Raw genomic sequence first — 27,325 nt, forward strand, 5'->3', positions numbered from 1 at the left:
ATCTGAAGGGGATTGGTTAGGGACATTCATCTCTGGAATACGAAGCCCAGTCTCTAGCACAACTTCGGTCCTGGCTCCATCCTCAAGTCTGTCCCCAGCCATAGCGTAAGCCACAGAGGGAGGGTCTCTAGAACATTGTGGAGTCTGTGGCGGCCTCTCTCTGGTCTCCATATGATCTGTGACAGGAAGGTCATGGTGAATTGATTGGTCTGATTGGTCTAATTGGCTTGTGGGCTGATCAGCCTGAATGGCGGGCTGGTCCTCATCCGGTTTTGTCTGCAGCATTGTAGTGACTACTACAGCCGTGGTGTTGGTCAAGGTCACATCTCCAGAGGGGTTTGATCTCGCTCCGTCTGGCTGGATAGAGAGGGAACCTACACTGGGCACTGCACACAGACACTGGGCACTGCACACAGGTCCAGCAGAGGTGAAGGCATCTTCAAAAAAAAACTGGAAAACAGATTCACTGGATGTGGTGGTGAGATGCTTCTGAGCAGGGGATGGTGTGAGGGATGGAGAAGAAGAAGGAGGTGGAGAAAGTTTGAAATCCACCTGTTCTGAGTCTGGCACTGGGACTGGGTCTGGGTCTGGGTCAGCTGCATTAAGAGTAGATATAGGAGCGGAGTCCTGACGTCTTTTACTATTGTCTTCGACTACTAATGCTCCAGAATCTCCACGTGCGGTCTCTGGAAGCCCTGTCGTAGCTAACAGGCACGATTCTACTTTTCCTCTATCTTGTCCATACTTATTCTCTCCCTCCTTCTCTCCTCTCTCCTTCTCTCCTTCCTCTGACCCCTTCCCAGACTCTGACCCCTTCCCAGACTCTGACCCCTTCCCAGACTCTGACACCTTCCCAGAGTCTTTGACATCTCTTCCTGGTTGGGACTTCCGCTGAGGCTCCTCCTGGAATTCAAGTGTGTTCAGTGTTGGAAGAGCATCTCCAGCTAGAGCCGCTTGTGGTGGGCTTACGGCTGGTGGTGGTGGGATCTCTGGCTTCTTGGAGCTGAGGAAGTCATGGGAGGTGAAACTGGATTCAGTCACTGGGTGGTGAAGGTTCTCGTGTATCTTCAGTGGAGGCAGGGAGGCACAGTCCAGTCCAGTAGCTGGTTGGGAGACAAAGACATCATTGAGGCCTATAGAAGAGCTATCATCAGCTTTCACCGTATCTTTGAAAAATAGTTTCCTGTTGTCCCTTACATTGCCCATCCGAGCCAGCTGGAACACCTCAACTCCAGCCATGGTGGGGCCTTCCACTACACCACTGCCAAAGCCTTGAGACTGAGGCTGTCCTGACCTGAGGAGTGTAGCTTCACTCTCGGTGCTGGTGTGGTCGATACGGACCGGTTGATCGTAGCTCACAACTGTAGCCGAGCTCTGCTGTGTCTGAAAAACCAGCGGAGGCTGAGGTGAGATAAAAGAGAAGGCAGATGGAGGATCCTTCCCTGTCTCTCTCCCGGTGTCTGAGAGGAAAGTTCCTCCTTTCTCCTCTGGACCCTCCTTTCTCTCCCGGCTCTGTTTGAGACAAACCCTGTCCTTAGTCTCTGTGCCTCCCTTTGTGTTTCTTCTGGAGCCCTGTGACTGTGTCTCAGAGTGGTCTTTAAGACCTAGGACAGGTCCTGTGGGCACCCTTCCTCCTTTCTCCTCTAGTTCTGGACTCAGGCTGTGTTTGAAATGAGACGACTCTGTACCTCTGTTCTCTTCTGACTTCAGACTCTGTTCGAGACAAAGTTTGTCGTCTCCTGACTCCTTGGTCTCTGTGCCCCTCTTTGTGTTGTTGCTGTCCCGGGTCTCCTCGTGCTCAACAGAGTGAAAGGGAGGGAGGAGAGATGAAAGGAGAGCTAAATCTCTGTTTTCTGTCTGCCGGAAGGGCTGAGAGACAGAGAGACTGCCTTGTTCTTGTTTACCAGAGGTGCTGAGCTGAGAGTGAAGAGATGAGAAAGCTGAATCTCTGTTGCCCTGTTGCTGTACTGGTGGAAAGAGAGAGAGACAGACCTGATCAGCAGAGATGATGATGCTGCTGCTGGCAGATGTGAAGGTGGTCGAGGAGGCTGCGATGAGCTCAGCCCCCCAGCAGCACTGCGACGATGGTAATGAGTCGACAGGAACAGGAACGGCAGTGGTGGTAGAGTCAGGGGGCTGACACGTCTCACTCTCAGCTGATGACACCCTGCTAGCTGTGGGGCCCGTCGCTGTCAGATGGCTCAATGAAACCTGCTCTCTGGCAGCAGCTTCTCCTCCTCTCCCTCCTCTCTGTTCTCCGCCCTCCTTTCCTCCTCCTCCTCTTTTTCCCTCCTCTCCCTCCTTTCCCCCTCTCTCCAATCCGGTGGCAGTAGCAGTGTTGTTGTCTTCCTGGCAGTGATGTCCCGTGATTTCCCAGAGGGGAAAAGGAGAGGTATCAGATACGTTGTGGACTTCTGTCCGGTGTCCAGACTCTTTCTCTTTCTCCCCCTTCTTCTCTCTCTCCGTGGCTGGAGAGAGTGTGCTGGTCCCTGGGGTGCCGCTGACGGGCGTCCCCCCTCCCGTCTCTTCACTCTCCGGTGAGCCGCGAGGCACGGCGTTATTGCTGCAGTGCTGGTCAGACGCTGATACAACCCTCGTCTCTGTCTTTGTATCCTCAACAGGGAGTGCAGGTGAGCCTTTTATCCCCGTGTTGATTGAAGAGACCTGGGTGTGTCTGCACGCCGGGTGGAGAGGAGCTGTTTCTCCTGCAGAGCACTTCAACAGACTCTCCTCTATCCCCTCTAAACCTCTTCCTCTGTCTCCTAGTGCCACCGACTCTGTTTCTGCTGTTACTGCCGTGTCTCTCTCCAGCCAATCGAGCTGCCTGTTTTTCCTCTCTCCCTCACATTCGATCATTTCTGGCATCGTGGGTGTTGTCATGGGCAACGCGTTGCCAGCGGCAGCAGTGGCCACTACTGAAGGCTCTTCAAGGGCGCTCTTCTTCCTCTCCCCCTCCTCCTCCCTCGCTTCCTCTCCTATACAGGCTCGGTTCTGAATCTGAGCGTCTGTTTCTCTCTGGTCCAGTGTGTGTGTGTTAGTCTGGTCCAGTGTGTGTGTGTTAGTCTGGTCCAGTGTGTGTGTGTTTTCTCCACTGGTTTACAGAGAGTCTGTCCTTCCTGTGTTAGTCTGGTTCAGTGTGTCTGTTAGTCTGATCAGAAACACTGGGCAGTGGTTGAGAATCCATGTCCTTCCTGTCTTGTTGTTATCTGTCCATGTCTGAGTCAGAAACAGTCTGGTCCAGTGGTTGAGTCTGGTCCATGTCCTTCCTGTCTTGTTCCACAATTTCTGAGCTCTGATCAGAAATAACTGTGGTCTGGCAGATGGTCCTGAGAATACATGTAACCCTTCCTGTGCATTGTTCTGGGGTTTGATCTCGTGATCAGAAACACTGGGCAGAGGTCTGAGAATACATGTCCTTCCTGTCTTGTTCTGAGGGGCTGAGCTGGGTTCTGATCAGAAACAGGTGCAGAGGTGGCTGAGGCTACATGTCCTTCCAGTCTTGTTCTGATCTGATCTCTGATCAGGGGCACTGGTCTGCTTGGGGAGGTTCTTGAGAATGCCCATGTTCTTCCTGTCTGAATGGATTCTATCTGATCTCTGATCAGAAACACGGGCAGAGGTTGAGAATACATGTTCTTCCTGTCTTGTTCTATCTGATCTCTGATCAGAAACACGGGCAGAGGTTGAGCTGACATTACGACGCAGATCAATAACTGTGGTCTGGACAGATGTATTCCTGTCATTATCATTAACCCTTCCTGTTGCATTGTGGTTCCGGTCTGGGGTTTGAACTTTGTTTGTCTGAGTCTCTGGTTGTGTATCTGGCTTTGACCTGTCTGTGTCTCTGGTGGTCTGCAGATTGCTGTCAGGCTGTCTGTGTCTCTGTCTGTGGTTGGGGCCAGACTGGGGCAGGCTTTGAACCAGTCTGGTCTCTGTCTGGTGGCTTTGATTCCGGGGCTGGAGCTGGGTTGGGCCTGCTTTGGGGCCAGACTGTGGGGCAGGTGAACCAGTCTGGACGGTGGCTTTGAGGGGCTTGAGCTGGCTGTTGGGCCTGGCTTTGACTCTGTCTTGGGCCAGGCTTGTCTGTGTCTCTGGCTTTGATCTGTCTTGCAGCCTTTGGATGGCTTTGGGCTGGAGCTGGTCTGTCCCTTGGGGCTCAGCTGTTCTTGGTAACCTGAACTCTTGCCCTGTGGTTCTCCGTTTGTCTCTGAATGGATGTCTGACTGTGTCTCTATCTCTGGCTTTGAATGTGTCTGTGTCTGTGACTCTGGTTTTGACTGTGTCCCTTTCTGTGTCTCTGGTTGTGTCTCTGTCTGTGTCTCTGTCAGTGACTCTGTCTGTGTCTCTGTCTGTGTCTCTGGCTTTGACTCTGTCTGAAGCTCTGTCTGTGACTCTGTCTGTGACTCTGTCTGTGTCTGTGTCTTTGTCTGTGTCTCTGTCTGTGTCTCTGGCTTTGACTGTGTCTGTGACTCTGGTTTTGACTGTGTCCCTTTCTGTGTCTCTGGTTGTGTCTCTGGCTTTGTCTTTGTCTGTGTCTCTGGTTGTGTATCTGGCTTTGACTCTGTCTGTGTCTCTGGTTGTGCCTCTGGCTTTGACTCTGTCTGTGTCTCTGTCAGTGACTCTGTCTGTGTCTCTGTCTGTGTCTCTGTCTGTGACTCTAGCTTTGACTCTGTCTTTGTCTGTGTCTCTGGCTTTGACTCTGTCTGTGTCTCTGTCTGTGACTCTGGCTTTGATTCCGTCTGTGACTCTGTCTGAAGCTCTGTCTGTGTCTCTAGCTTTGACTCTGTCTGTGTATGTGTCTCTGGCTTTGAATCTGTCTCTGTCTGTGTCTCTGGCTTTGACTCTGGCTTTGACTCTGGCTTTGACTCTGGCTGTGTATGTGTCCCTGGCTTTGACTCTGTCTGGGTCTCTGTCTTGGACTCTGTCTGTGTCTCTGGCTTTGACTCTGTCTTGGACTCTGTCTGTGTCTCTGGCTTTGATTCTGGCTGTGTATGTGTTTCTGGCTTTGTCTCTGTCTTTGTCTCTGGCTTTGACTCTGGCTGTGTATGTGTCCCTGGCTTTGACTCTGGCTGTGTATGTGTCTCTGGCTTTGTCTGTGTCTCTGTCTGTGTCTCTGGCTTTGACTCTGGCTGTGTATGTGTCTCTGGCTTTGACTCTGTCTTTGTCTCTGTCTGTGATTCTAGCTTTGACTCTGTCTTTGTCTCTGTCTGTGTCTCTGGCTTTGACCCTGTCTCAATCTCTGGCTTTGACTCTGTCTCTGTCTGTGTCTCTGTCAGTGACTCTGTCTGTGTCTCTGTCTGTGTCTCTGTCTGTGACTCTGTCTGTATCTTTGGTTGTGTCTCTGGCTTTGACACTGTCTTTGTCTCTGTCTGTGTCTTTGGCTTTGACTCGGTCTCTGTCTCTGGCTTTGTCTGTGTCTCTGGCTTTGACTCTGTCTGTGTATGTGTCTCTGGCTTTGACTCTGTCTTTGTCTCTGTCTGTGTATCTGGCTTTGTCTGTGTCTGTGTCTCTGGCTTTGACTCTGTATTTGTCTCTGTCTGTGACTCTGGTTTTGACTGTGTCTGTATCTCTGGCTTTGACTCTGTCTTTGTCTCTGTCTGTGACTCTGGCTTTGTCTCTGTCTGTGTATGTGTCTCTGTCTTTAACTCTGTCTTTGTCTCTGTCTGTGTGTCTGGCTTTGTCTGTGTCTGTGTCTCTGGCTTTGACTCTGTCTTTGTTGCTGTCTCTGGCTTTGAATTTGTCTGTGTCTCTGGCTTTGACTCTGTCTGTGTCTCTGGCTTTGACTCTGTCTGTGTCTCTGTCTCCGTCTGTGTCTCCGGCATTGTCTCCGGCTTTGTCTCTGTCTGTGTGTCTAGCTTTGACTCTAGCTTTGACTCTGTCTGTGTCTCTAGCTTTGACTCTAGCTTTGACTCTGTCTGTGTCTCTAGCTTTGACTCTAGCTTTGACTCTGTCTGTGTCTCTAGCTTTGACTCTGTCTGTGTCTCTAGCTTTGACTCTGTCTGTTTCTCTAGCTTTGACGCTAGCTTTGACTCTGTCTGTGTGTCTAGCTTTGACTCTAGCTTTGACTCTGTCTGTGTCTCTAGCTTTGACTCTGTCTGTGACTCTGGCTTTGACTCTGTCTGTGTCTCTGTCTCTGTCTGTGTCTCCGGCATTGTCTCCGGCTTTGTCTCTGGCTTTGTCTCTGTCTCTGTCTGTGTCTTTGGCTTTGGCTTTGTCTCTGTCTTTGGCTTTGGCTTTGTCTCTGTAGGTGTCTCTTTCTGCATCTTTGGCTTTGTCTCTGTTTGTGTCTCTGGCTTTGACTCTGTATTTGTCTCTGTCTGTGTCTCTAGCTTTGACTCTTTCTGTGTATGTGTCTCTGGCTTTGACTCTGTCTCTTTCTGTTTCTCGAGCTTTGACTCTGTCTGTGTCTCCAGCTTTGACTCTAGCTTTGACTCTAGCTTTGACTCTGTCTGTGTCTCCAACTTTGAGTCTGGCTTTGGCTCTGTCTGTGTCTCTAGCTTTGACTCTGGCTTTGACTCTGTCTGTGTCTCTAGTTTTGACTCTGTCTGTGTCTCTAGCTTTGACTCTGTCTGTGTGTCTAGCTTTGACTCTAGCTTTGCCTCTGTCTGTGTCTCTAGCTTTGACTCTTGCTTTGACTCTGTCTGTGTCTCTGGCTTTGACTCTGTCTGTGTCTCTAGCTTTGACTCTGTCTTTGACTCTGTCTGTGACTCTGGCTTTGTCTCTGTCTGTGTATGTGTCTCTGGCTTTGACTCTGTCTTTGTCTCTGTCTGTGTGTCTGGCTTTGACTCTGTCTGTGTCTCTAGCTTTGACGCTAGCTTTGACTCTGTCTGTGTGTCTAGCTTTGACTCTAGCTTTGACTCTGTCGGTGACTCTGGCTTTGACTCTGTCTGTGTCTCTGTCTCCGTCTGTGTCTCCGGCATTGTCTCCGGCTTTGTCTCTGGCTTTGTCTCTGTCTCTGTCTGTGTCTTTGGCTTTGGCTTTGTCTCTGTCTTTGGCTTTGTCTCTGTAGGTGTCTCTTTCTGCATCTTTGGCTTTGTCTCTGTCTGTGTCTCTAGCTTTGACTCTTTCTGTGTCTGTGTCTCTGGCTTTGACTCTAGCTTTGACTCTGTCTCTGTCTGTTTCTCGGGCATTGTCTCTGTCTGTGTCTCTAGCTTTGACTCTGTCTGTGTCTCTAGCTTTGACTCTAGCTTTGACTCTGTCTGTGTCTCTAGCTTTGACTCTGTCTGTGTCTCTAGCTTTGACTCTGGCTTTGACTCTGTCTGTGTGTCTAGCTTTGACTCTAGCTTTACCTCTGTCTGTGTCTCTAGCTTTGACTCTGTCTGTGTCTCTAGCTTTGACTCTGGCTTTGACTCGGTCTGTGTGTCTAGCTTTGACTCTAGCTTTGACTCTGTCTGTTTCTCTAGCTTTGATGCTAGCTTTGACTCTGTCTGTGTCGCTAGCTTTGACTCTGTCTGTGTGCTTTGACTCTAGCTTTGACTCTGTGTCTCTAGCTTTGACTCTGTCTGTGTCTCTAGCTTTGACTCTGTCTCTGCTTTGACTCTGTCTGTGTCTCTGGCTTTGTTTGACTCTGTCTGTGTCTCTAGCTTTGACTCTGGCTTTGACTCGGTCTGTGTGTCTAGCTTTGACTCTAGCTTTGACTCTGTCTGTTTCTCTAGCTTTGATGCTAGCTTTGACTCTGTCTGTGTCGCTAGCTTTGACTCTGTCTGTGTGTCTAGCTTTGACTCTAGCTTTGACTCTGTCTCTGTCTCTAGCTTTGACTCTGTCTGTGACTCTGGCTTTGACTCTGTCTGTGTCTCTGTCTCCGTCTGTGTCTCCGGCATTGTCTCCGGCTTTGTCTCTGGCTTTGTCTCTGTCTCTGTCTGTGTCTTTGGCTTTGTCTCTGGCTTTGTCTCTGTCTGTTTGGCTTTGTCTCTGTAGCTCTGTCTGTGTGTCTAGCTTTTCTGCTTTGCCTCTGTCTTTAGCTTTGCTTTGTCTCTGTCTGTGTCTCTAGCTTTGACTCTGTCTCTGTCTCTAGCTTTGACTCTGCATTTGTCTCTGTCTGTGTCTCTAGCTTTGACTCTAGCTTTCTGTCTGTGTCTCTAGCTTTGACTCTGTCTGTGTCTCTAGCTTTGGCTCTTGACTCTAGCTTTGACTCTAGCTTTGACTCTGTCTGTGCTTTCTCTAGCAGCTTGAGTCTGGCTTTGGCTCTGTCTGTGTCTCTAGCTTTGACTCTGGCTTTTCTGACTCTAGCTTTGACTCTGTCTGTGTCTCTTAGACTCTTTGACTGTCTGTCTGTGTCTCTAGCTTTGACTCTGTCTGTGTCTCTAGCTTTGACTCTAGCTTTGACTCTGTCTGTGTCTCTAGCTTTGACTCTGTCTGTGTCTCTAGCTTTGCCTCTGGCTTTGACTCTAGCTTTGACTCTGTCTCTATCTCTAGCTTTGACTCTAGCTTTGACTCTGTCTGTGTCTCTAGCTTTGACTCTAGCTTTGACTCTAGCTTTGACTCTAGCTTAGACTCTAGCTTAGACTCTGTCTGTGTCTCCAGCTTTGAGTCTGGCTTTGGCTCTGTCTGTGTCTCTAGCTTTGACTCTGGCTTTGACTCTGTTTGTGTCTCTAGCTTTGACTCTGTCTGTGTCTCTAGCTTTGACTCTGTCTGTGTCTCTAGCTTTGACTCTGGCTTTGACTCTGTCTGTGTTTCTAGCTTTGACTCTGTCTGTGTCTCTAGCTTTGACTCTGGCTGTGTCTCTAGCTTTGACTCTGGCTTTGACTCTGTCTGTGACTTTGACTCTAGCTTTGACTCTGTCTGTCTTTGACTCTAGCTTTGACTCTGGCTTTGACTCTGTCTGTGACTCTTGCTCTGGCTTTGACTTTGACTCTGTCTCTATCTCTAGCTTTGACTCTGGCTTTGACTCTGTCTGTGACTCTGGCTTTGACTCTGTCTGTGTCTCTAGCTTTGACTCTGTCTGTTTCTCTAGCTTTGACTCTAGCTTTGACTCTGTCTGTGACTCTGGCTTTGACTCTGGCTTTGACTCTGTCTGTGACTCTGTCTGTGTCTCTAGCTTTGACTCTGTCTGTGTCTCTAGCTTTGACTCTGTCTGTGACTCTGAGACTTTGCCTGTTTTCTTTTTCCTCTTCTTTTTCTGTGAGTTTGTCTTTTTCTCCATGCCTAACTTGATATCATAATGTAGTGTTGACTCTATCTGCTTGGACTCAGCCTGCTTGGACTGTGCCTGCTTGGACTGTGCCTGCTTGGACTGTGCCTGTGAGTCTGCCTTAGTCTCTTCTGAGTTTTTTTGCGCTGTCAGCTGGTCTGTTTTAGGCCCTACTACTAGACCTATCAGTAGCTCTGCTCTCTCTGCCTGCTCTCTCTGCTCCACAGACTCTGGACTTATCAGGGTCTCTTTAAATAAATATGCATCTGTTGTCGAGTCCAATTGCATCTGAGTGTCTGTTTCCTTCAGTGCATCTGCCTTTTTTTTGGAGTGAATCTCTGCCTCTGCCTCTCTAGCCATTCTCTCAAACAGTTGTAATGTGCTTTCCTCTTGTTCAGCCTCTTTGGCTGCGCTCTCTTCAACTGGTTTCTTATTATTTCCCAGGAGGTAACTTCTGAAACTGAACCCTTCGGTATAGGCTGTGACCCTCTGACTTGTTGATGTGTCACTGTTTCCACGCTGTGCTTCCTCGTTGCCATTTTCACCGTCGTCGTTGTTGTCGTTGCCACGGTATCCTGGCTGGATCACAAGTAGGGGAGGTGGTGGTCGTATCCGTGGCGATGGAGAAGATGACTCTTCGTCCTTGGGAACAGTAACAGTCACTCCTCCTCCCGTATCCCTTCTTCCTTCCTCTTCCTCATAGTGGACTGAATATTTGGGCAGAAGGCCCACAGGTGGGCATTGACCACTGGCCTCAGAGACACGGAGGTTTGGTATGCTCAGAGAGGCCATTTGTTCCTCGTATTCCTGGAAGGCCTGGAGCAGCTCCTCCTCAAGCTGCATGGCAGGGGACAGAGGTGTGAGAGGTGGAGCACTCTGCATGGGCATACTAGTAGACTGGGCTTGGGACAACGGTAGGGAAGATAGTGCTGGGAGGGGTGGGCACAGGAATGGGGCACCTTCAACGGGCGGGGCAATCGGCAGGGCTGGGACCCTCTCCAGGGACAGAGCTGGAGACGGGGGCAGAAGGGGTGGGGATAGGGCATCCTCCATGGGCTTGGCAGTAGGTTTGGGGGAAGGAGGGGTACGGATGTCTGTGGGAACTAGGTCAGCATGGCCGGGATGCCTGAGGTCCAGGGTGGGGTGGGGTATATGGGGACCACCCGGGCAGGAGGTTGGAGTAGGGTTGGGTGGGTGACCCCAGCCGGATAGGAAGGTGGGCAGGGAGATAGAGTTAGTTACTGGGAACTGGTCATCCATACAGCTGTCCATTCCATGATGCTATAGAAAACGCATAGCACACGCCGAGCAGGGGCAAGTCTCAACTCAATGCACAGTTACTGAAATCTGCACACTGCACACAGGTACTGCACTGCAATCTGTACACAGCACACAGGTACTGCACTGCAATCTGTACACAGCACACAGGTACTGCACTGCAATCTGCACACTGAACACAGGTACTGCACTGCAATCTGCACACAGCACACAGGTACTGCACTGCAATCTGTACACAGCACACAGGTACTGCACTGCAATCTGCACACTGAACACAGGTACTGCACTGCAATCTGCACACAGCACACAGGTACTGCACTGCAATCTGTACACTGAACACAGGTACTGCACTGCAATCTGCACACAGCACACACGTACTGCACTGCAATCTGTACACAGCACACAGGTACTGCACTGCAATCTGCACACTGAACACAGGTACTGCACTGCAATCTGTACACAGCGCACACAACTGGTATCTGATAATGGTTTAGAGTACACAACTGGTATCTGATAATGGTTTAGAGTACTCAACTGGTATCTTAACGATAATGGTTTAGAGTAAACAATTGGTATCCTATAGATAATGGTTTAGAGTACACCACTGGTATCTTAAAGATAATGGTTTGGAGTACACAACTGGTATCTTAAAGATAATGGTTTAGAGTACACAACTGGTATCTTATGGATAACGGTTTAGAGTACACAACTGGTATCTTAAAGACAATGGTTTAGAGTACACAACTGTTATCTTATAGATAATGGTTTAGAGTACACCACTGGTATCTTAAAGATAATGGTTTGGAGTACACAACTGGTATCTTATAGATATTGGTTTAGAGTACACAACTGGTATCTTAAAGATAATGGTTTAGACTACACAACTGGTATCTTAAAGATAATGGTTTAGAGTACACAACTGGTATCCTATAGATAATGGTTTAGAGTACACAACTGGTATCTTAAAGATAAAGGTTTAGAGTACACAACTGGTATCCTATAGATAATGGTTTAGACTACACAACTGGTATCTTATAGATAACCTGGTTAAAAGTAGTGCTCCATATAGGGAATAGGGTGCAAGTCCTGGTTAAAAGTAGTGCACTCTGTAGGGAATAGGGTGCCAGTCCTGGTTAAAAGTAGTGAACTATTTAGGGAATAGGGTGCCAGTCCTGGTTAAAAGTAGTGCACTATATAGGGAATAGGGTGCCAGTCCTGGTTAAAAGTAGTGCACTATTTAGGGAATAGGGTGCCAGTCCTGGTTAAAAGTAGTGCACTCTGTAGGGAATAGGGTGCCAGTCCTGGTTAAAAGTAGTGCACTATTTAGGGAATAGGGTGCCATTTAGGATGCAGATGGTTCTTTTCTCGTAAATCAGAGAGCAGGAAACAGAGTGTTCACTCATAAAGAAAGGCGATGTCATTATTGTTTTCTACGGTGGTCACTTAGCATTCAGAGACACGTCCTCTCCTCCATCATCTACCCTCGTTAAAGCCAGCGGGCGAGCAGGAGAGGACAGGAAGCCGTAATAAACCTCTTCATTGGTTTGCTGAATGGCTGAATCATTGCTGCTGAGTCATTGTAGCCAGGGTCACTGGACACTGCAAAGTACATGTCTGCCTATTCCCTATATAGTGCACTACTTTTGACCAGGACTGGCACCCTATTCCCTATATAGTGCACTACTTTTGACCAGGACTGGCACCCTATTCCCTATATAGTGCACTAGGAATAATAAGTGGACTAGGCAGTAGACACTGGGCAATGATGGACTGGGCAGTGATGGACTAGGAAGTGATGTCCTAGGAAGTGATGGACTAGGCAGTAGACACTGGGCAGTGATGGACTAGGCAGTGATGGACTAGGCAGTAGACACTGGGCAGTGATGGACTAGGAAGTGATGGACTAGGCAGTGATGGGCTAGGCAGTGATGGACTGGGCAGTGATGGACTGGGCAGTGATGGACAAGGCAGTGATGGACTGGGCAGTGATGGACTAGGCAGTGATGGACTGGGCAGTGATGGACTAGGCAGTAGACACTGGGCAGTGATGGACTAGGAAGTGATGGACTGGGCAGTGATGGACTGGGCAGTGATGGACAAGGCAGTGATGGACTGGGCAGTGATGGACTAGGCAGTGATGGACTAGGCAGTAGACACTGGGCAGTGATGGACTAGGAAGTGATGGACTAGGCAGTGATGGGCAGTGATGGACTGGGCAGTGATGGACTGGGCAGTGATGGACTGGGCAGTGATGGACTGGCAGTGATGGACTGGGCAGTGATGGACTAGGCAGTGATGGACTGGGCAGTGATGGACCAGACAGTGACGGACTGGCAGTGATGGACTGGGCAGTGATGGACTAGGCACTGATGGACTGGGCAGTGATGGACTAGGCAGTGATGGACACAGTGATGGACAGGCAGTGATGGACAGTGAAGGAAAGTGATGGACTAGGCAGTAGACAAGTGATGGACTAGGAAGTGATGGACTAGGAAGTGATGGACAGTGATGGAGGTAGTGATGGACTAGGCAGTGATGGACTAGGCAGTGATGGACTGGGCAGTGATGGACTAGGCAGTGATGGACTAGGCAGTGATGGACTGGCCAGTGATGGACTGGGCAGTGATGGACTAGGCAGTAGACACTGGGCAGTGTTGGGCTAGGCAGTAGACACTGGGCAGTGATGGACTAGGCAGTAGACACTGGGCAGTGATGGACTAGGAAGTGATGGACTAGGCAGTGATGGACTAGGCAGTAGACACTGGGCAGTGATGGACTAGGCAGTAGACACTGGGCAGTGATGGACTAGGCAGTGATGGACTAGGCAGTAGACACTGGGCAGTGATGGACTAGGAAGTGAAGGACTAGGCAGTAGACACTGGACAGTGATGGACTAGGCAGTAGACACTGGGCAGTGATGGACTAGGCAGTAGACACTGGGCAGTGATGGACTAGGATGTGATGGACTAGGCAGTGATGGACTAGGCAGTAGACACTGGGCAGTGATGGACTAGGCAGTAGACACTGGGCAGTGATGGACTAGGCAGTGATGGACTAGGCAGTAGACACTGGGCAGTGATGGACTAGGAAGTGAAGGACTAGGCAGTAGACACTGGGCAGTGATGGACTAGGAAGTGATGGACTAGGCATTGATGGACTAGGCAGTGATGGACTAGGCAGTAGACACTGGGCAGTGATGGACTAGGCAGTGATGGACTAGGCAGTGATGGACTAGGAAGTGATGGACTAGGAAGTGGGCAGTGGGCAGTGATGTACTAGGAAGGGATGGACTAGACAGTGATGGACTAGGTAGTAGACACTGGGCAGTGATGGACTAGGCAGTGATGGACTAGGAAGTGATGGACTAGGCAGTGATGACTAGGCAGTGGTGGACTAGGCAGTGATGGACTAGGCAGTAGACACTGGGCAGTGATGGACTAGGCAGTGATGGACTAGGAAGTGATGGACTAGGCAGTGATGTACTAGGCAGTGATGGACTAGGCAGTGATGGACTGGGCAGTGATGGACTAGGCAGTGATGGACTCGGCAGTAGACACTGGGCAGTGATGGACTAGGCAGTAGACACTGGGCAGTGATGGACTAGGCAGTGATGGACTAGGAAGTGATGGACTCGGCAGTAGACACTGGGCAGTGATGGACTAGGCAGTGATGGACTAGGCAGTAGACACTGGGCAGTGATGGACTAGGCAGTGATGGACTAGGCAGTAGACACTGGGCAGTAATGGACTAGGCAGTGATGGACAAGGCAGTGATGGACTAGGCAGTAGACACTGGCCAGTGATGGACTAGGCAGTGATGGACTAGGCAGTGATGGACTCGGCAGTAGACACTGGGCAGAAGCTACCAGACACCATGCAATAATACACACTGTAACAAAGTCAATTTAGCTAATTGTTTAATCAGTGTTATTCTGTGATTGGCTGGACTTCAGGACAAGAAGTTGAGCTAATGTGTGAATGTTTGTTCACTCAACAAACTTTGCTCACAGTGAGTTGAATGTATAAAAGTAAAATGTGTTGAGTAAAATGACAAATTTGTGTTTTCCTTTGGGTCAAGCTATATGCCAAAATGTTGAGCTAACTCACAATCCTATTGTAGTTGGCTGTCTTACAATTATATGTTGAATCAACAAACGGTGTATTATTTGCAGTATGTTTGCTCAAAACCACTCAATACTATCCCCACCCTGGCTGACTATCCCCACCCTGGCTGACTATCCCCACCCTGGCTGACTTCCCCACCCTGGCTGACTATCCCCACCCTGGCTGACTATCCCCACCCTGGCTGGCTATCCCCACCCTGGCTGACTATCCTGAACCTGGCTGACTATCCTCAACCCGGCTGACTATCCTCCCCACCCTGGCTGACTATCCTCCTCTACCTGGCTGACTAATCCCACCCTGGCTGACTATCCTCCCCACCCTGGTTGACTATCCTCCCCACCCTGGTTGACTATCCTCCCCACCCTGGCTGACAATCCTCCCCCTGGCTGATTATCCTCCCCACCCTGGCTGACTATCCCCAACCTGGCTGACTACCCCCACCCTGGCTGACTACCCCCACCCTGGCTGACTACCCCCACCCTGGCTGACTATCCCCACCCTAGCTGGATTCCGATAGGAATTACACACTACTTTGCAAGCCAGCATAATTTGACTTGCAGGTTTGACGTGGCCTGTAAACCAGGAGTTTCAGACCACTGCTCTGGGGTGTAACTAGGCCCTCAAAAAGAAACGTCATTATGTATTGACGTAAAGAGTTTCATTTCACACTGGAAAATATGCAAATAAGGTGTCTAAAATTCTAAGTTGAGTGAACATACAATTCAACTTGAGAATGTGTGTTGGTTCAACTATATGCCCAAATGTTGAGTAAACTCAAGCCTAATGCAGCTTGTTACCTGAATCAATGATTTTGTTTTTACAGTACAGTCTTGGTTCCCCTCATCTCTCCTGATATTATAGCCACCACAGCAGCATTGCCTATTTGATTTCCTGAGTCACTGTAGGGACACTGGACACAATGCATTAAGACAGTCACTTTGTATCAGCCCTGATATCATAGCCAGCCACAGAGCAACATTGCTCTTTTGTTTTTGTACTGACTGAGTCATCATGTTTCATGAAAGGGAATGCATTCAACTGTGTCTTCCGCATTTAACCCAACCCCTCTGAATCAGAGAGGTGCGGGAGGCTGCCATAATCAACATCCAGGTCTTCGGCTCCCGGGGAACAGTGGGTTAACTGCCTTGCTCAGGGGGAAGAACGACAGGTTTTTACCTTGTCAGCTCAGGGATTTGATCCAGCAACCTTTCGGTTACTGGCCCAACCGGCTACCTGCCACCCATGATGAGTGCAGGGATCCTGGGCAGTAGACAATAGGTACTAACGCAATTTACATTCACATCATTTAGCAGACGCTCTTATCCAGAGCGACTTACAGGAGCAATTAGGGTTAAGTGCCCTGCTCAAGGGCACATCGGCATAATTGTTACCTGGGGAATTCGAACCAGCAACTTTCCGGTTACTGGCCCAATGTGATTAACTGCTAGGCTCAGAGTATGTGAGTGGAGCCGAGCTGGAGAGAAGCTTGCCCAATTGGACTGGAGCATGGAGTGAGATTCCCAAAGGTTGGAGCGTAGGCCTTCTCTCCCACTCCTATTTCTCTCCAGTAGCGCTCACCTGACGAGCTCAGGGTACGCCCGGCCCAACATGCATCTGTAGCCTACTCGTATGCTGCTATAGCCCCTTGATTTAGCTACTGTCATGGAGTTTTACTAAATATTTTCATAAAGAAAAACACACAGGTGAAAAAGCAAGGTGACTTGCAAGAGAGGGAGTGTGGTGACGTAATGTCCACAACTAAAGAATCATTGTGGAATCTGAAAAGACACCTGTCAGGAAAGCATGATGGTGTACTTACTACGTGCACATGATAACAGACAGGAACCAGGTGGGTAGAAAGCTAAGCTGACATGATGACTCCTTGCTGTCCCCAGTCCACCTGGCCGTGCTGCTGCTCCAGTTCAACTGTTCTGCCTGTGATTGTTATTATTTGACCATGCTGGTCATTTATGAACATTTGAACATCTTGGCCATGTTCTGTTATAATCTCCACCCAGCACAGCCAGAAGAGGACTGGCCACCCCTCATAGCCTGGTTCCTCTCTACCCGGCACAGCCAGAAGAGGACTGTCCACCCCACATAGCCTGGTTCCTCTGTAGGTTTCTTCCTAGGTTTTGGCCTTTCTAGGGAGTTTTTCCTAGCCACCGTGCTTCTACACCTGCATTGCTTGCTGTTTGGGGTTTTAGGCTGGGTTTCTGTACTGCACTTTGCTGATATCAGCTGATGTACGAAGGGCTATATAAATACATTTGATTTGATTTGATTTGTGTCATTGTAGCAAAATATTTATAAACTAAAAATCAAATCTCTTGATAGTTTCATACATGTTTTGTTGTATTATCTATAGAGTAGGCCTAATACACCTGGATTATTCCCCCTTTCAAGGAGCTTTCCGTTTTGATTAGATTATTATTTTTTATTTTACCTTTATTTAACCAGGCAAGTCAGTTAAGAACAAATTCTTCGTTTCAATGATGGCCTACCCTGGAACAGTGGGTTAATTGCCTTGTTCATGGGCAGAAGGACCTTGTCAGCTCGGAGGATAGGATCTTGCAACCTCTCGGTTACTAGTCCAAACGCTCTAACCACCCTGCCGCCCCAATGATTTGACCTAAAAACCTTAAGGCCTACCTATAGAAAAATAACTCAAGAGTAGCCAGAAAGGTGTTTAGCATCCCCAGTGGCCCAGAAAACACAACGAGGATATACTCCGCTGCTAGTCTGCTCTACAGGAACCATCGTATGAGCCTCAAGCCACAGACTCTGGCCAAACTCATTTTCCCAGAATTCTTTTTGAAAGGCACTTTAGACTGAGCCTAATAAGGCTTTTTTCCCCCCCTCGTTTAATTTGTATTTAATTCTAAGTAAGTCACGGCCTATATGCATAATTTATGGACTATAATGACTTAATGGAACTAAATGTTGTTTAAATGTTGAGAGCTATAATGACCCTGTCAGGCTAGTGTGTCGCTCTCGTGAATGCTTCACAAGGTCTTTCTTTGTAGGCTATAGCCTTGAAATAATATAAATAATATAGCATAATATAGCATAAATACTTCCGGCGCCGACAGAGATGGCCGCCTCGCTTCGCGTTCCTAGGAAACTATGCAGTTTTTTGTTTTTTTACGTGTTATTTCTTACACTAGTACCCCAGGTCATCTTAGGTTTCTTTACATACAGCCGACAAGAACTACTGAATATAAGATCAGCGTCAACTCACCATCAGTACGACCAAGAATATGTTTTTCGCGATGCGGATCCTGAGTTCTGCCTTACAACCAGTGTAACCGAGTGGATCACATGCAGCGACCAAAAAAAAAAAAAAACGACTCAGAAAAAGAGGGAAACGAAGCGGTCTTCTGGTCAGACTCCGGAGACGGGCACATCGTGCACCACTCCCCAGCATTCTTCTTGCCAATGTCCAGTCTCTTGACAACAAGGTTGATGAAATCCGAGCAAGGGTAGCATTCCAGAGGGACATCAGAGACTGTAACGTTCTCTGCTTCACGGAAACATGGCTCACTGGAGAGACGCAATCCGAAGCGGTGCAGCCAGCGGGTTTCTCCACGCATCGCGCCGACAGAAACAAACATCTCTCTGGTAAGAAGACGGGCGGGGGCGTATGCCTTATGGCCAACGTGACATGGTGTGATGAAGGAAACATACAGGAACTCAAATCCTTCTGTTCACCTGATTTAGAATTCCTCACAATCAAATGTAGACCGCATTATCTACCAAGAGAATTCTCTTCGATTATAATCACAGCCGTATATATCCCCCCAAGCAGACACATCGATGGCTCTGAACGAACTTTATTTAACTCTCTGCAAACTGGAAACGATTTATCCGGAGGCTGCATTCATTGTAGCTGGGGATTTTAACAAGGCTAATCTGAAAACAAGACTCCCTAAATTTTATCAGCATATTGATTGCGCAACCAGGGGTGGAAAGACCCTGGATCATTGTTACTCTAACTTCCGCGACGCATATAAGGCCCTGCCCCGCCCCCTTTCGGAAAAGCTGACCACGACTCCATTTTGTTGATCCCTGCCTACAGACAGAAACTAAAACAAGAAGCTCCCACGCTGAGGTCTGTCCAACGCTGGTCCGACCAAGCTGACTCCACACTCCAAGACTGCTTCCATCACGTGGACTGGGAGATGTTTCGTATTGCGTCAGACAACAACATTGACGAATACGCTGATACGGTGTGCGAGTTCATTAGAACGTGCATTGAAGATGTCGTTCCCATAGCAACGATTAAAACATTCCCTAAACAGAAACCGTGGATTGATGGCAGCATTCGTGTGAAACTGAAGGCACGAACCACTGCTTTTAATCAGGGCAAGGTGTCTGGTAACATGACTGAATACAAACAGTGCAGCTATTCCCTCCGCAAGGCTATCAAACAAGCTAAGCGCCAGTACAGAGACAAAGTAGAATCTCAATTCAACGGCTCAGACACAAGAGGTATGTGGCAGGGTCTACAATCAATCACGGACTACAGGAAGAAACCCAGCCCAGTCACGGACCAGGATGTCTTGCTCCCAGGCAGACTAAATAACTTTTTGCCCGCTTTGAGGACAATACAGTGCCACTGACACGGCCTGCAACGGAATCATGCGGTCTCTCCTTCACTGCAGCCGAAGTGAGTAAGACATTTAAACGTGTTAACCCTCGCAAGGCTGCAGGCCCAGACGGCATCCCCAGCCGCGCCCTCAGAGCATGCGCAGACCAGCTGGCCGGTGTGTTTACGGACATATTCAACCAATCCCTATACCAGTCTGCTGTTCCCACATGCTTCAAGAGGGCCACCATTGTTCCTGTTCCCAAGAAAGCTAAGGTAACTGAGCTAAACGACTACCGGTAGCACTCACATCCGTCATCATGAAGTGCTTTGAGAGACTAGTCAAGGACCATATCACCTCCACCCTACCTGACACCCTTGACCCACTCCAATTTGCTTACCGACCAAATAGGTCCACAGACGATGCAATCTCAACCACACTGCACACTGCCCTAACCCATCTGGACAAGAGGAATACCTATGTGAGAATGCTGTTCATCGACTACAGCTCGGCATTCAACACCATAGTACCCTCCAAGCTCGTCATCAAGCTCGAGACCCTGGGCCTCGACCCCGCCCTGTGCAACTGGGTACTGGACTTCCTGACGGGCCGCCCCAGGTGGTGAGGGTAGGCAACAACATCTCCTCCCCGCTGATCCTCAACACTGGGGCCCCACAAGGGTGCGTTCTGAGCCCCCTCCTGTACTCCCTGTTCACCCACGACTGCGTGGCCATGCACGCCTCCAACTCAATCATCAAGTTTGCGGACGACACAACAGTGGTAGGCTTGATTACCAACAACGACGAGACGGCCTACAGGGAGGAGGTGAGGGCCCTCGGAGTGTGGTGTCAGGAAAATAACCTCACACTCAACGTCAACAAAACTAAGGAGATGATTGTGGACTTCAGGAAACAGCAGAGGGAACACCCCCCCATCCACATCGATGGAACAGTAGTGGAGAGGGTAGCAAGTTTTAAGTTCCTCGGCATACACATCACAGACAAACTGAACTGGTCCACTCACACAGACAGCATCGTGAGGAAGGCGCAGCAGCGCCTCTTCAACCTCAGGAGGCTGAAGAAATTCGGCTTGTCACCAAAAGCACTCACAAACTTCTACAGTTGCACAATCGAGAGCATCCTGTCCGGCTGTATCACCGCCTGGTATGGCAACTGCACCGCCCTCAACCGTAAGGCTCTCCAGAGGGTAGTGAGGTCTGCACAACGCATCACCGGGGGCAAACTACCTGCCCTCCAGGACACCTACACCACCCGATGCTACAGGAAGGCCATAAAGATCATCAAGGACATCAACCACCCGAGCCACTGCCTGTTCACCCCGCTGTCATCCAGAAGGCGAGGTCAGTACAGGTGCATCAAAGCTGGGACCGAGAGACTGAAAAACAGCTTCTATCTCAAGGCCATCAGACTGTTAAACAGCCACCACTAACATTGAGTGGCTACTGCCAACACACTGTCAATGACACTGACTCTACTCCAGCCACTTTAATCATGGGAATTGATGGGAAATTATGTAAATATATCACTAGCCACTTTAAACAATGCTACCTTATATAATGTTACTTACCCTACATTGTTCATCTCATATGCATACGTTGATACTGTACTCTATATCATCGACTGCATCCTTATGTAATACATGTATCACTAGCCACTTTAACTATGCCACTTGGTTTACATACTTATCTCATATGTATATACTGTACTCGATATCATCTACTGTATCTTGCCTATGCTGCTCTGTACCATCACTCATTCATATATCCTTATGTACATATTCTTTATCCCCTTACACTGTGTATAAGACAGTAGTTTTTTTTTGGAATTGTTAGTTAGATTACTTGCTCGTTATTACTGCATTGTCGGAACTAGAAGCACAAGCATTTCGCTACACTCGCATTAACATCTGCTAACCATGTGTATGTGACAAATAAAAATTGATTTGATTTGATTTGATTTTGATTTAAATAATTAATTTCATTTCCTTCGTAGTTAATGTCCCTGTCTGGCTCCTGACCTATATAGGGTGTTAATATGCTGTTTAATATGACATGTATTTGTTTATTTGAAAATGATGAGTGCTTCTTACAGTCACCCTTTTTCATGTTGATTAAAATACTTTTCATTCAAATCAAATGGTTTGGTTTCAATACTTCAAAACCAAGTCCAGGTAGTCACAGGAACAGATGGGCGTTGGTGCGATTGTGATTTTAATGAATGGAGCAAATTTGGAGCAGTAGTTATTTTTTCTCTTCCTGTGAGCACGGAGTGTTTTTTAGCAGAGCAGCAGGGAAGGACCTGGAACACCAGAGCAGCAGGGAAGGACCTGGAACACCAGAGCACCAGAGCAGCAGGGAAGGACCTGGAACACCAGAGCAGCAGGGAAAGACCTGGAGCACCAGAGCAGCAGGGAAGGACCTGGAACACCAGAGCAGCAGGGAAAGACCTGGAACACCAGAGCAGCAGGGAAGGACCTGGAACACCAGGGCACCAGAGCAGCAGGGAAGGACCTGGAGCACCAGAGCAGCAGGGAAGGACCTGGACCACCAGAGCAGTAGGGAAGGACCTGGAACACCAGAGCAGCAGGGAAGAACCTGGAGCACCAGAGCAGCAGGGAAGGACCTGGAACACCAGAGCACCAGAGCAGCAGGGAAGGACCTGGAGCACCAGAGCAGGGTGCAAGTGGAACAGTTTTGCCTCCGTCCGGAAGTGCCTACCCAGAATTTGACTTGGTTAATTTGTGCTGCTATAACAGTCCCTCTACTCACCCCTGGTAGGGTGACTTGGTTAATTTGGTTAATTTGTGCTGCTATAACAGTCCCTCTCCTCACCCCTGGTCAGGTGACTTGGTTCATTTGTGCTGCTATAACAGTCCCTCTACTCACCCCTGGTAGGGTGACTTGGTTAATTTGGTTAATTTGTACTGCTATAACTGTTGAGCTATAACTGTTATAGCAGCACAAATTAACCAAGTCAAATTCCGGACAGAAGCAAGGATCCTCTGCACAGATCGACAACAGCCACCCTGGAAGCATCATTACCCACCGCTCCACCCCGCTAACTAGCTAGCCATTTCGGTTACACAAGCACCACTCATACAAGCGTGTTTTTCCGACCTTTCAACTCCACTCACATACTCTGGCTAGGCACCCCGCTAATGCATCAGGCCATTTTGGTTACACAATGGACTGATAACCAGCTCATACAAGCGTATTGCATTTCCATCTACTGTATCTTCAACTGCCTGTACCATCACATTCATATGGCTATGTACATATTCTTTATCCCCTTACACTGTGTATAAGACAGTAGTTTTGGTTTGGTGTATTTCTTGTTGGTTATTACTGCATAATGCCACAGCATTTAGCTACACTTGCATTAACATCTGCATTGGGTCAATTTGATTTGATTTGATTTGTATTCTTGTCATGTTTGCTCACACGTCTCTTTGTGTTTTTTCTAAAGGACGGATATACGGATATAGCCGTATAGCCACACGTATAGCCACACGTATAGCCACACGTATAGCCACACGTATAGCCACACGTATAGCCACACGTATAGCCACACGTATAGCCACACGTATAGCCACACGTATAGCCACACAGCAGCATGGTGGCTATAGTTTGTTTTCGTACACAGCAAATTATCCCGTGTTAAATTAACACTGAGAGTGTGGACCCATATTGACATTGGAACAGGGTTACATTAACACACTGCTTGGTGTAAAGCCTTATTTCCCAGAGTGCCTTGCTTTTCGGGTGAATTGTAGACTTACAGTACCACCCATGACTGTATTTGTTAGTGACAGAGACATGGATGTTGCATTTATCCATTTTCGGCCCTATAGACTTTACCAAGTGAGATCCTGAGCGGATATGTTATCATTAAAATTTTATTTTTTAACACAATACATTATGTATTTCATAAGGCCTTATTTTGAGAGCCAATTAACTCTGTAAATGGATTACATGTTGAGTTCTTCGGATTACCCCGGATGGTTAATTTAACCATCGACTGGGTTTTCATTCTTTCATGCTGGGTTGACCAAGCAGCTGGCTCTTTAAAAAAAAAAGTAATTCATAGGTTATTTTCAGGAGGCGTGGCTTATTAGGGATTTGGCCACCAGTTCTTTTTGGCCACCTGTAAGAGTAAATGTCAAAAATTGTAATCATGTTAAATTTGTACACTCCAATGTTACATTTTTCTTGAATGTTACTTCACACTAAATATTCTAATACAAAAATAATTAATATAATTATTGACATATTGCGACAAAGTGGTTACTATCCCATTGGGGGTATCACATTGGCGGTATCCCCTTGGGGGTATCACATTGGTGGTATCACATTGGGGGTATCCCATTGGGGGTATGCCATTGGGGGTATGCCATTGGGGGTATGCCATTGGGGGTATCACATTGGGGTATCACATTGGGGTATCACATTGGGGTATCACATTGGGGGTATCACATTAGGGGTATCCCATTGGGGGTATCACATTGGATTTTGCATATGCTTTTAAGGAACTCATACGCTTCTGAAAGCTTCATTAAAGCTATGAAAGTGTCAGGATTCAACCATAACATGTGATAACAATTCAACAGAACAGATGAATTGGAATGACATTTACTCCCACGGGGTGGCCAAACCAAACCTCCAGGCTTCTGCTGGGTCATATCTCAATCATCCAGAATCAACAAACCAACCTTACTCTTTTTAAATTGAGAGAGTTAGGGTGATGTCACCTTAGGGCTGTGGTGGTCGTGAAATTTTGTCAGCTGGCAAATGTTCGGCCAGTCTCACGGTAATTGACTGTTAATTAACATGAACATGTTTAGCATCTCCTGGCGTCTAACATTCAAGCTGCTGATATACATTTTTTTAATGTAATAAATCAATACATCTATTATTTATTTTAGTCTTAAAGAAATTATACTGATTTTTAAGAAAATGTATTTCAGAAAAGCGGAATATGACTGCCTACTGTGGGCCCATGCTATATGGCTATGGTCCATGCCATAGGCTGTAGGCTTGTTCATTTAGCTGATAAGATATGCTTAGAAGTCCCGTTGCCATTATTTTATTTTATAGGATTTTGTAGTAAGAAGAATATAATTTAACTGAATAAAATTAAAAATAAATGTAAGTTATTTGGAAAATGTTGTTGTGAATGATACAAACCTTAGAATGTCTTAGAAATCATAACATATACGGGCTGCATGGTGCGACTACAGACTATCAGGGATTTCAGAGTGTTACAAAACAAATAGCTTGGCTCAGGCTGTTCTGTCATCATATGATCATATTTTTACCAGTCAAGACAATTCTTAATATAATCTCGTCTTTACTAATACGCAAAATGAGTTTCTATTTTCAACGGGAATGGGAAACAAGAGCAGGGGGAGATACATGGCATCTGTATGCGGTCTACGAGCGAATGGAGGCTGCTTGATTTCCTGCCGATTCCTTTTGGGTTTTTTTGCTACTTTGTTTTTTTTTTTTAGCAGAGCATAAGCTTTGAGAAACAAATATAAGAACACTTTTTTCAACAACAACAAAAAATGAAATATGAATTATTATTATTTATTTTTAATTTTATTACGCATACACATATTTGTAGGAGATGTTAATGGACAGAATGCTTGTGTTCCAAACTCCAACAGAGCAGTAACATCGAACAATTCACAACAATACACGGAAACATCTAAAAGAATGGAAATAAATAAATATTAGGACAAGAAATGTCGAAGTCCGGAGTATATATGTGTGTGTGTGTGTGTGTGTGTGTGTGTGTGTGTGTGTGTGTGTGTGTGTGTGTGTGTGTGTGTGTGTGTGTGTGTGTGTGTGTGTGTGTGTGTGTGTTTAATTGGATGTATAGACATTATAGACATTATGAACAGTATGTGGATAGAATATTTAGTATCTGTAGAATAGAGAAGGATAGGATAGTTAAAGCAATAGTTAAATAGGATGGCATTGACTAGAATACAGTGTATAAACAGTGCATTCGGAAAGTATTCAGACCCCTTGACTTGTTCCACATTTTGTTAAATTACAGCCTTATTCTGAAATGGATTACATTTTTCAAAATCAGCAGCAATCTACACACAATACCCCGTAATGACAAAGCGAAAACAGGTTTTTATAAATTGTAGCAAATGTATTAAACATAATAAACAGAAATACCTTATTTATATAAGTATTCAGACCCTTTGCTATGAGACTTGAAATTGAACTCAAGTGCATCCTGTTTCCATTGATCATCCTTGAGATGTTTCTACAACTTGATTGGAGTCCACTTATGGTAAATTCAATTGATTGGACATGATTTGGAAAGACACACCCCTGTCTATGTAAGGTCCCACAGTTGACAGTGGATGTCAGAGAAACAAACCAAGCAATGAGGTTGAAGGAATTGTCCGTAGAGCTCAGAGACAGGATTGTTTTGAGGTACAGATCTGGGGAAGGGTACCAAAACATATCTGCAGCATTGAAGGTCCCCAAGAACACAGTGGCTTCATCATTCTTAAATTGAAGAAGTTTGGAACCTTCCTAGAGCTGGCCTTATAATTCTTAAAATCTCCACCCGGCACAGCAAGAAGAGGACTGGCCACCCCTCAGAGCCTGGTTCCTCTCCACCCGGCACAGCAAGAAGAGGGCTGGCCACCCCTCAGAGCCTGGTTCCTCTCCACCCGGCACAGCAAGAAGAGGACTGGCCACCCCTCAGAGCCTGGTTCCTCTCTAGGTTTGCTTGCTCTTTGGGGTTTTAGGCTGGGTTTCTGTACAGCACTTTGTGACATCAGCTGATGTTAATTAAAAGGGCGTTATAAATGTTTTATTGATTTGATTGGATATACATTTTGAAGCGTAGCACAAGGTAACCAATCACCAAAGACTTCTTGTAGCATAAGGTAACCAATAACCAAAGACTTCTTGTAGCACAAGGTAACCAATCACCAAAGACATCTTGTAGCATAAGGTAACCAATAACCAAATACTTCTTGTAGCACAAGGTAACCAATCACCAAAGACTTCTTGTAGCATAAGGTAACCAATAACCAAAGACTTCTTGTAGCACAAGGTAACCAATCACCAAAGACATCTTGTAGCATAAGGTAACCAATAACCAAAGACATCTTGTAGCATAAGGTAACCAATAACCAAAGACATCTTGTAGCATAAGGTAACCAATAACCAAAGACATCTTGTAGCATAAGGTAACCAATAACCAAAGACATATTGTAGCATAAGGTAACCAATAACCAAATACTTCTTGTAGCACAAGGTAACCAATAACCAAAGACATCTTGTAGCATAAGGTAACCAATAACCAAAGACATCTGGTAGCATAAGGTAACCAATAACCAAAGACATCTGGTAGCATAAGGTAACCAATAACCAAAGACATCTGGTAGCATGAGGTAACCTGATAGAGGGACAATAGAGCCTTGAGTACCAGGCCATTAGGACCTGATGGAGGGACAATAGAGCCCTGAGTACCAGGCCATTAGGACCTGATGGTCGGTAGCAAGTCGGATACTACCAAAGCATGTCCAAAGCGGGATAAAAGGATATTACCGTGACTCACGTGTAATTTTACTGCGGTCATGACTCATGGCTGCCGGTGTGGCAGTAATAAGGTCACCACAAGTCCTAATAACACCCTATCTCCTTACGAACAGTCCTAATAACACCCTATCTCCTTGAGAACAGTCCCAATAACACCCTATCTCCTTAAGAGCAGTCCTAATAACACCCCATCTCCTTACGAACAGTCCTAATAACACCCAATCTCCTTAAGAGCAGTCCTAATAACACCCTATCTCCTTAAGAGCAGTCCTAATAACACCCTATCTCCTTAAGAACAGTCCTAATAACACCCAATCTCCTTAAGAACAGTCCTAATAACACCCTATCTCCTTAAGAACAGTCCTAATAACACCCAATCTCCTTAAGAGCAGTCCTAATAACACCCTATCTCCTTAAGAGCAGTCCTAATAACACCCTATCTCCTTAAGAACAGTCCTAATAACACCCTATCTCCTTAAGAACAGTCCTAATAACACCCTATCTCCTTAGGAACAGTCCTAATAACACCCTATCTCCTTAGGAACAGTCCTAATAACACCCTATCTCCTTAAGAACAGTCCTAATAACACCCTATCTCCTTGAGAACAGTCCT

At 47.1% G+C, this 27,325-nt stretch overlaps 1 protein-coding gene across 1 annotated transcript in view; it reads right to left on the reverse strand.

Annotated features, from left to right (window-relative positions):
- Positions 1 to 6,137: 6,137 nt before the first annotated feature.
- The window catches only part of LOC112238782 (microtubule-associated protein futsch), a gene marked incomplete at its 3' end in the record, with an annotated part of 56,266 nt that continues 35,078 nt past the window's right edge, over positions 6,138 to 27,325 (reverse strand). Inside the window, exons 5-9 of the mRNA XM_042305724.1 lie at positions 8,711 to 10,256; positions 7,567 to 7,859; positions 7,257 to 7,458; positions 6,765 to 6,968; positions 6,138 to 6,536 (exon numbers count right to left, since the gene is read on the reverse strand). Of these exons, the coding sequence (XP_042161658.1) occupies positions 6,138 to 6,536; positions 6,765 to 6,968; positions 7,257 to 7,458; positions 7,567 to 7,859; positions 8,711 to 10,256 (2,644 nt within the window). The remainder of the gene's footprint in view (positions 6,537 to 6,764; positions 6,969 to 7,256; positions 7,459 to 7,566; positions 7,860 to 8,710; positions 10,257 to 27,325) is intronic.

This window comes from Oncorhynchus tshawytscha, linkage group LG24 (genome assembly GCF_018296145.1).
Source record: "Oncorhynchus tshawytscha isolate Ot180627B linkage group LG24, Otsh_v2.0, whole genome shotgun sequence".
NCBI lineage: Eukaryota > Metazoa > Chordata > Actinopteri > Salmoniformes > Salmonidae > Oncorhynchus > Oncorhynchus tshawytscha.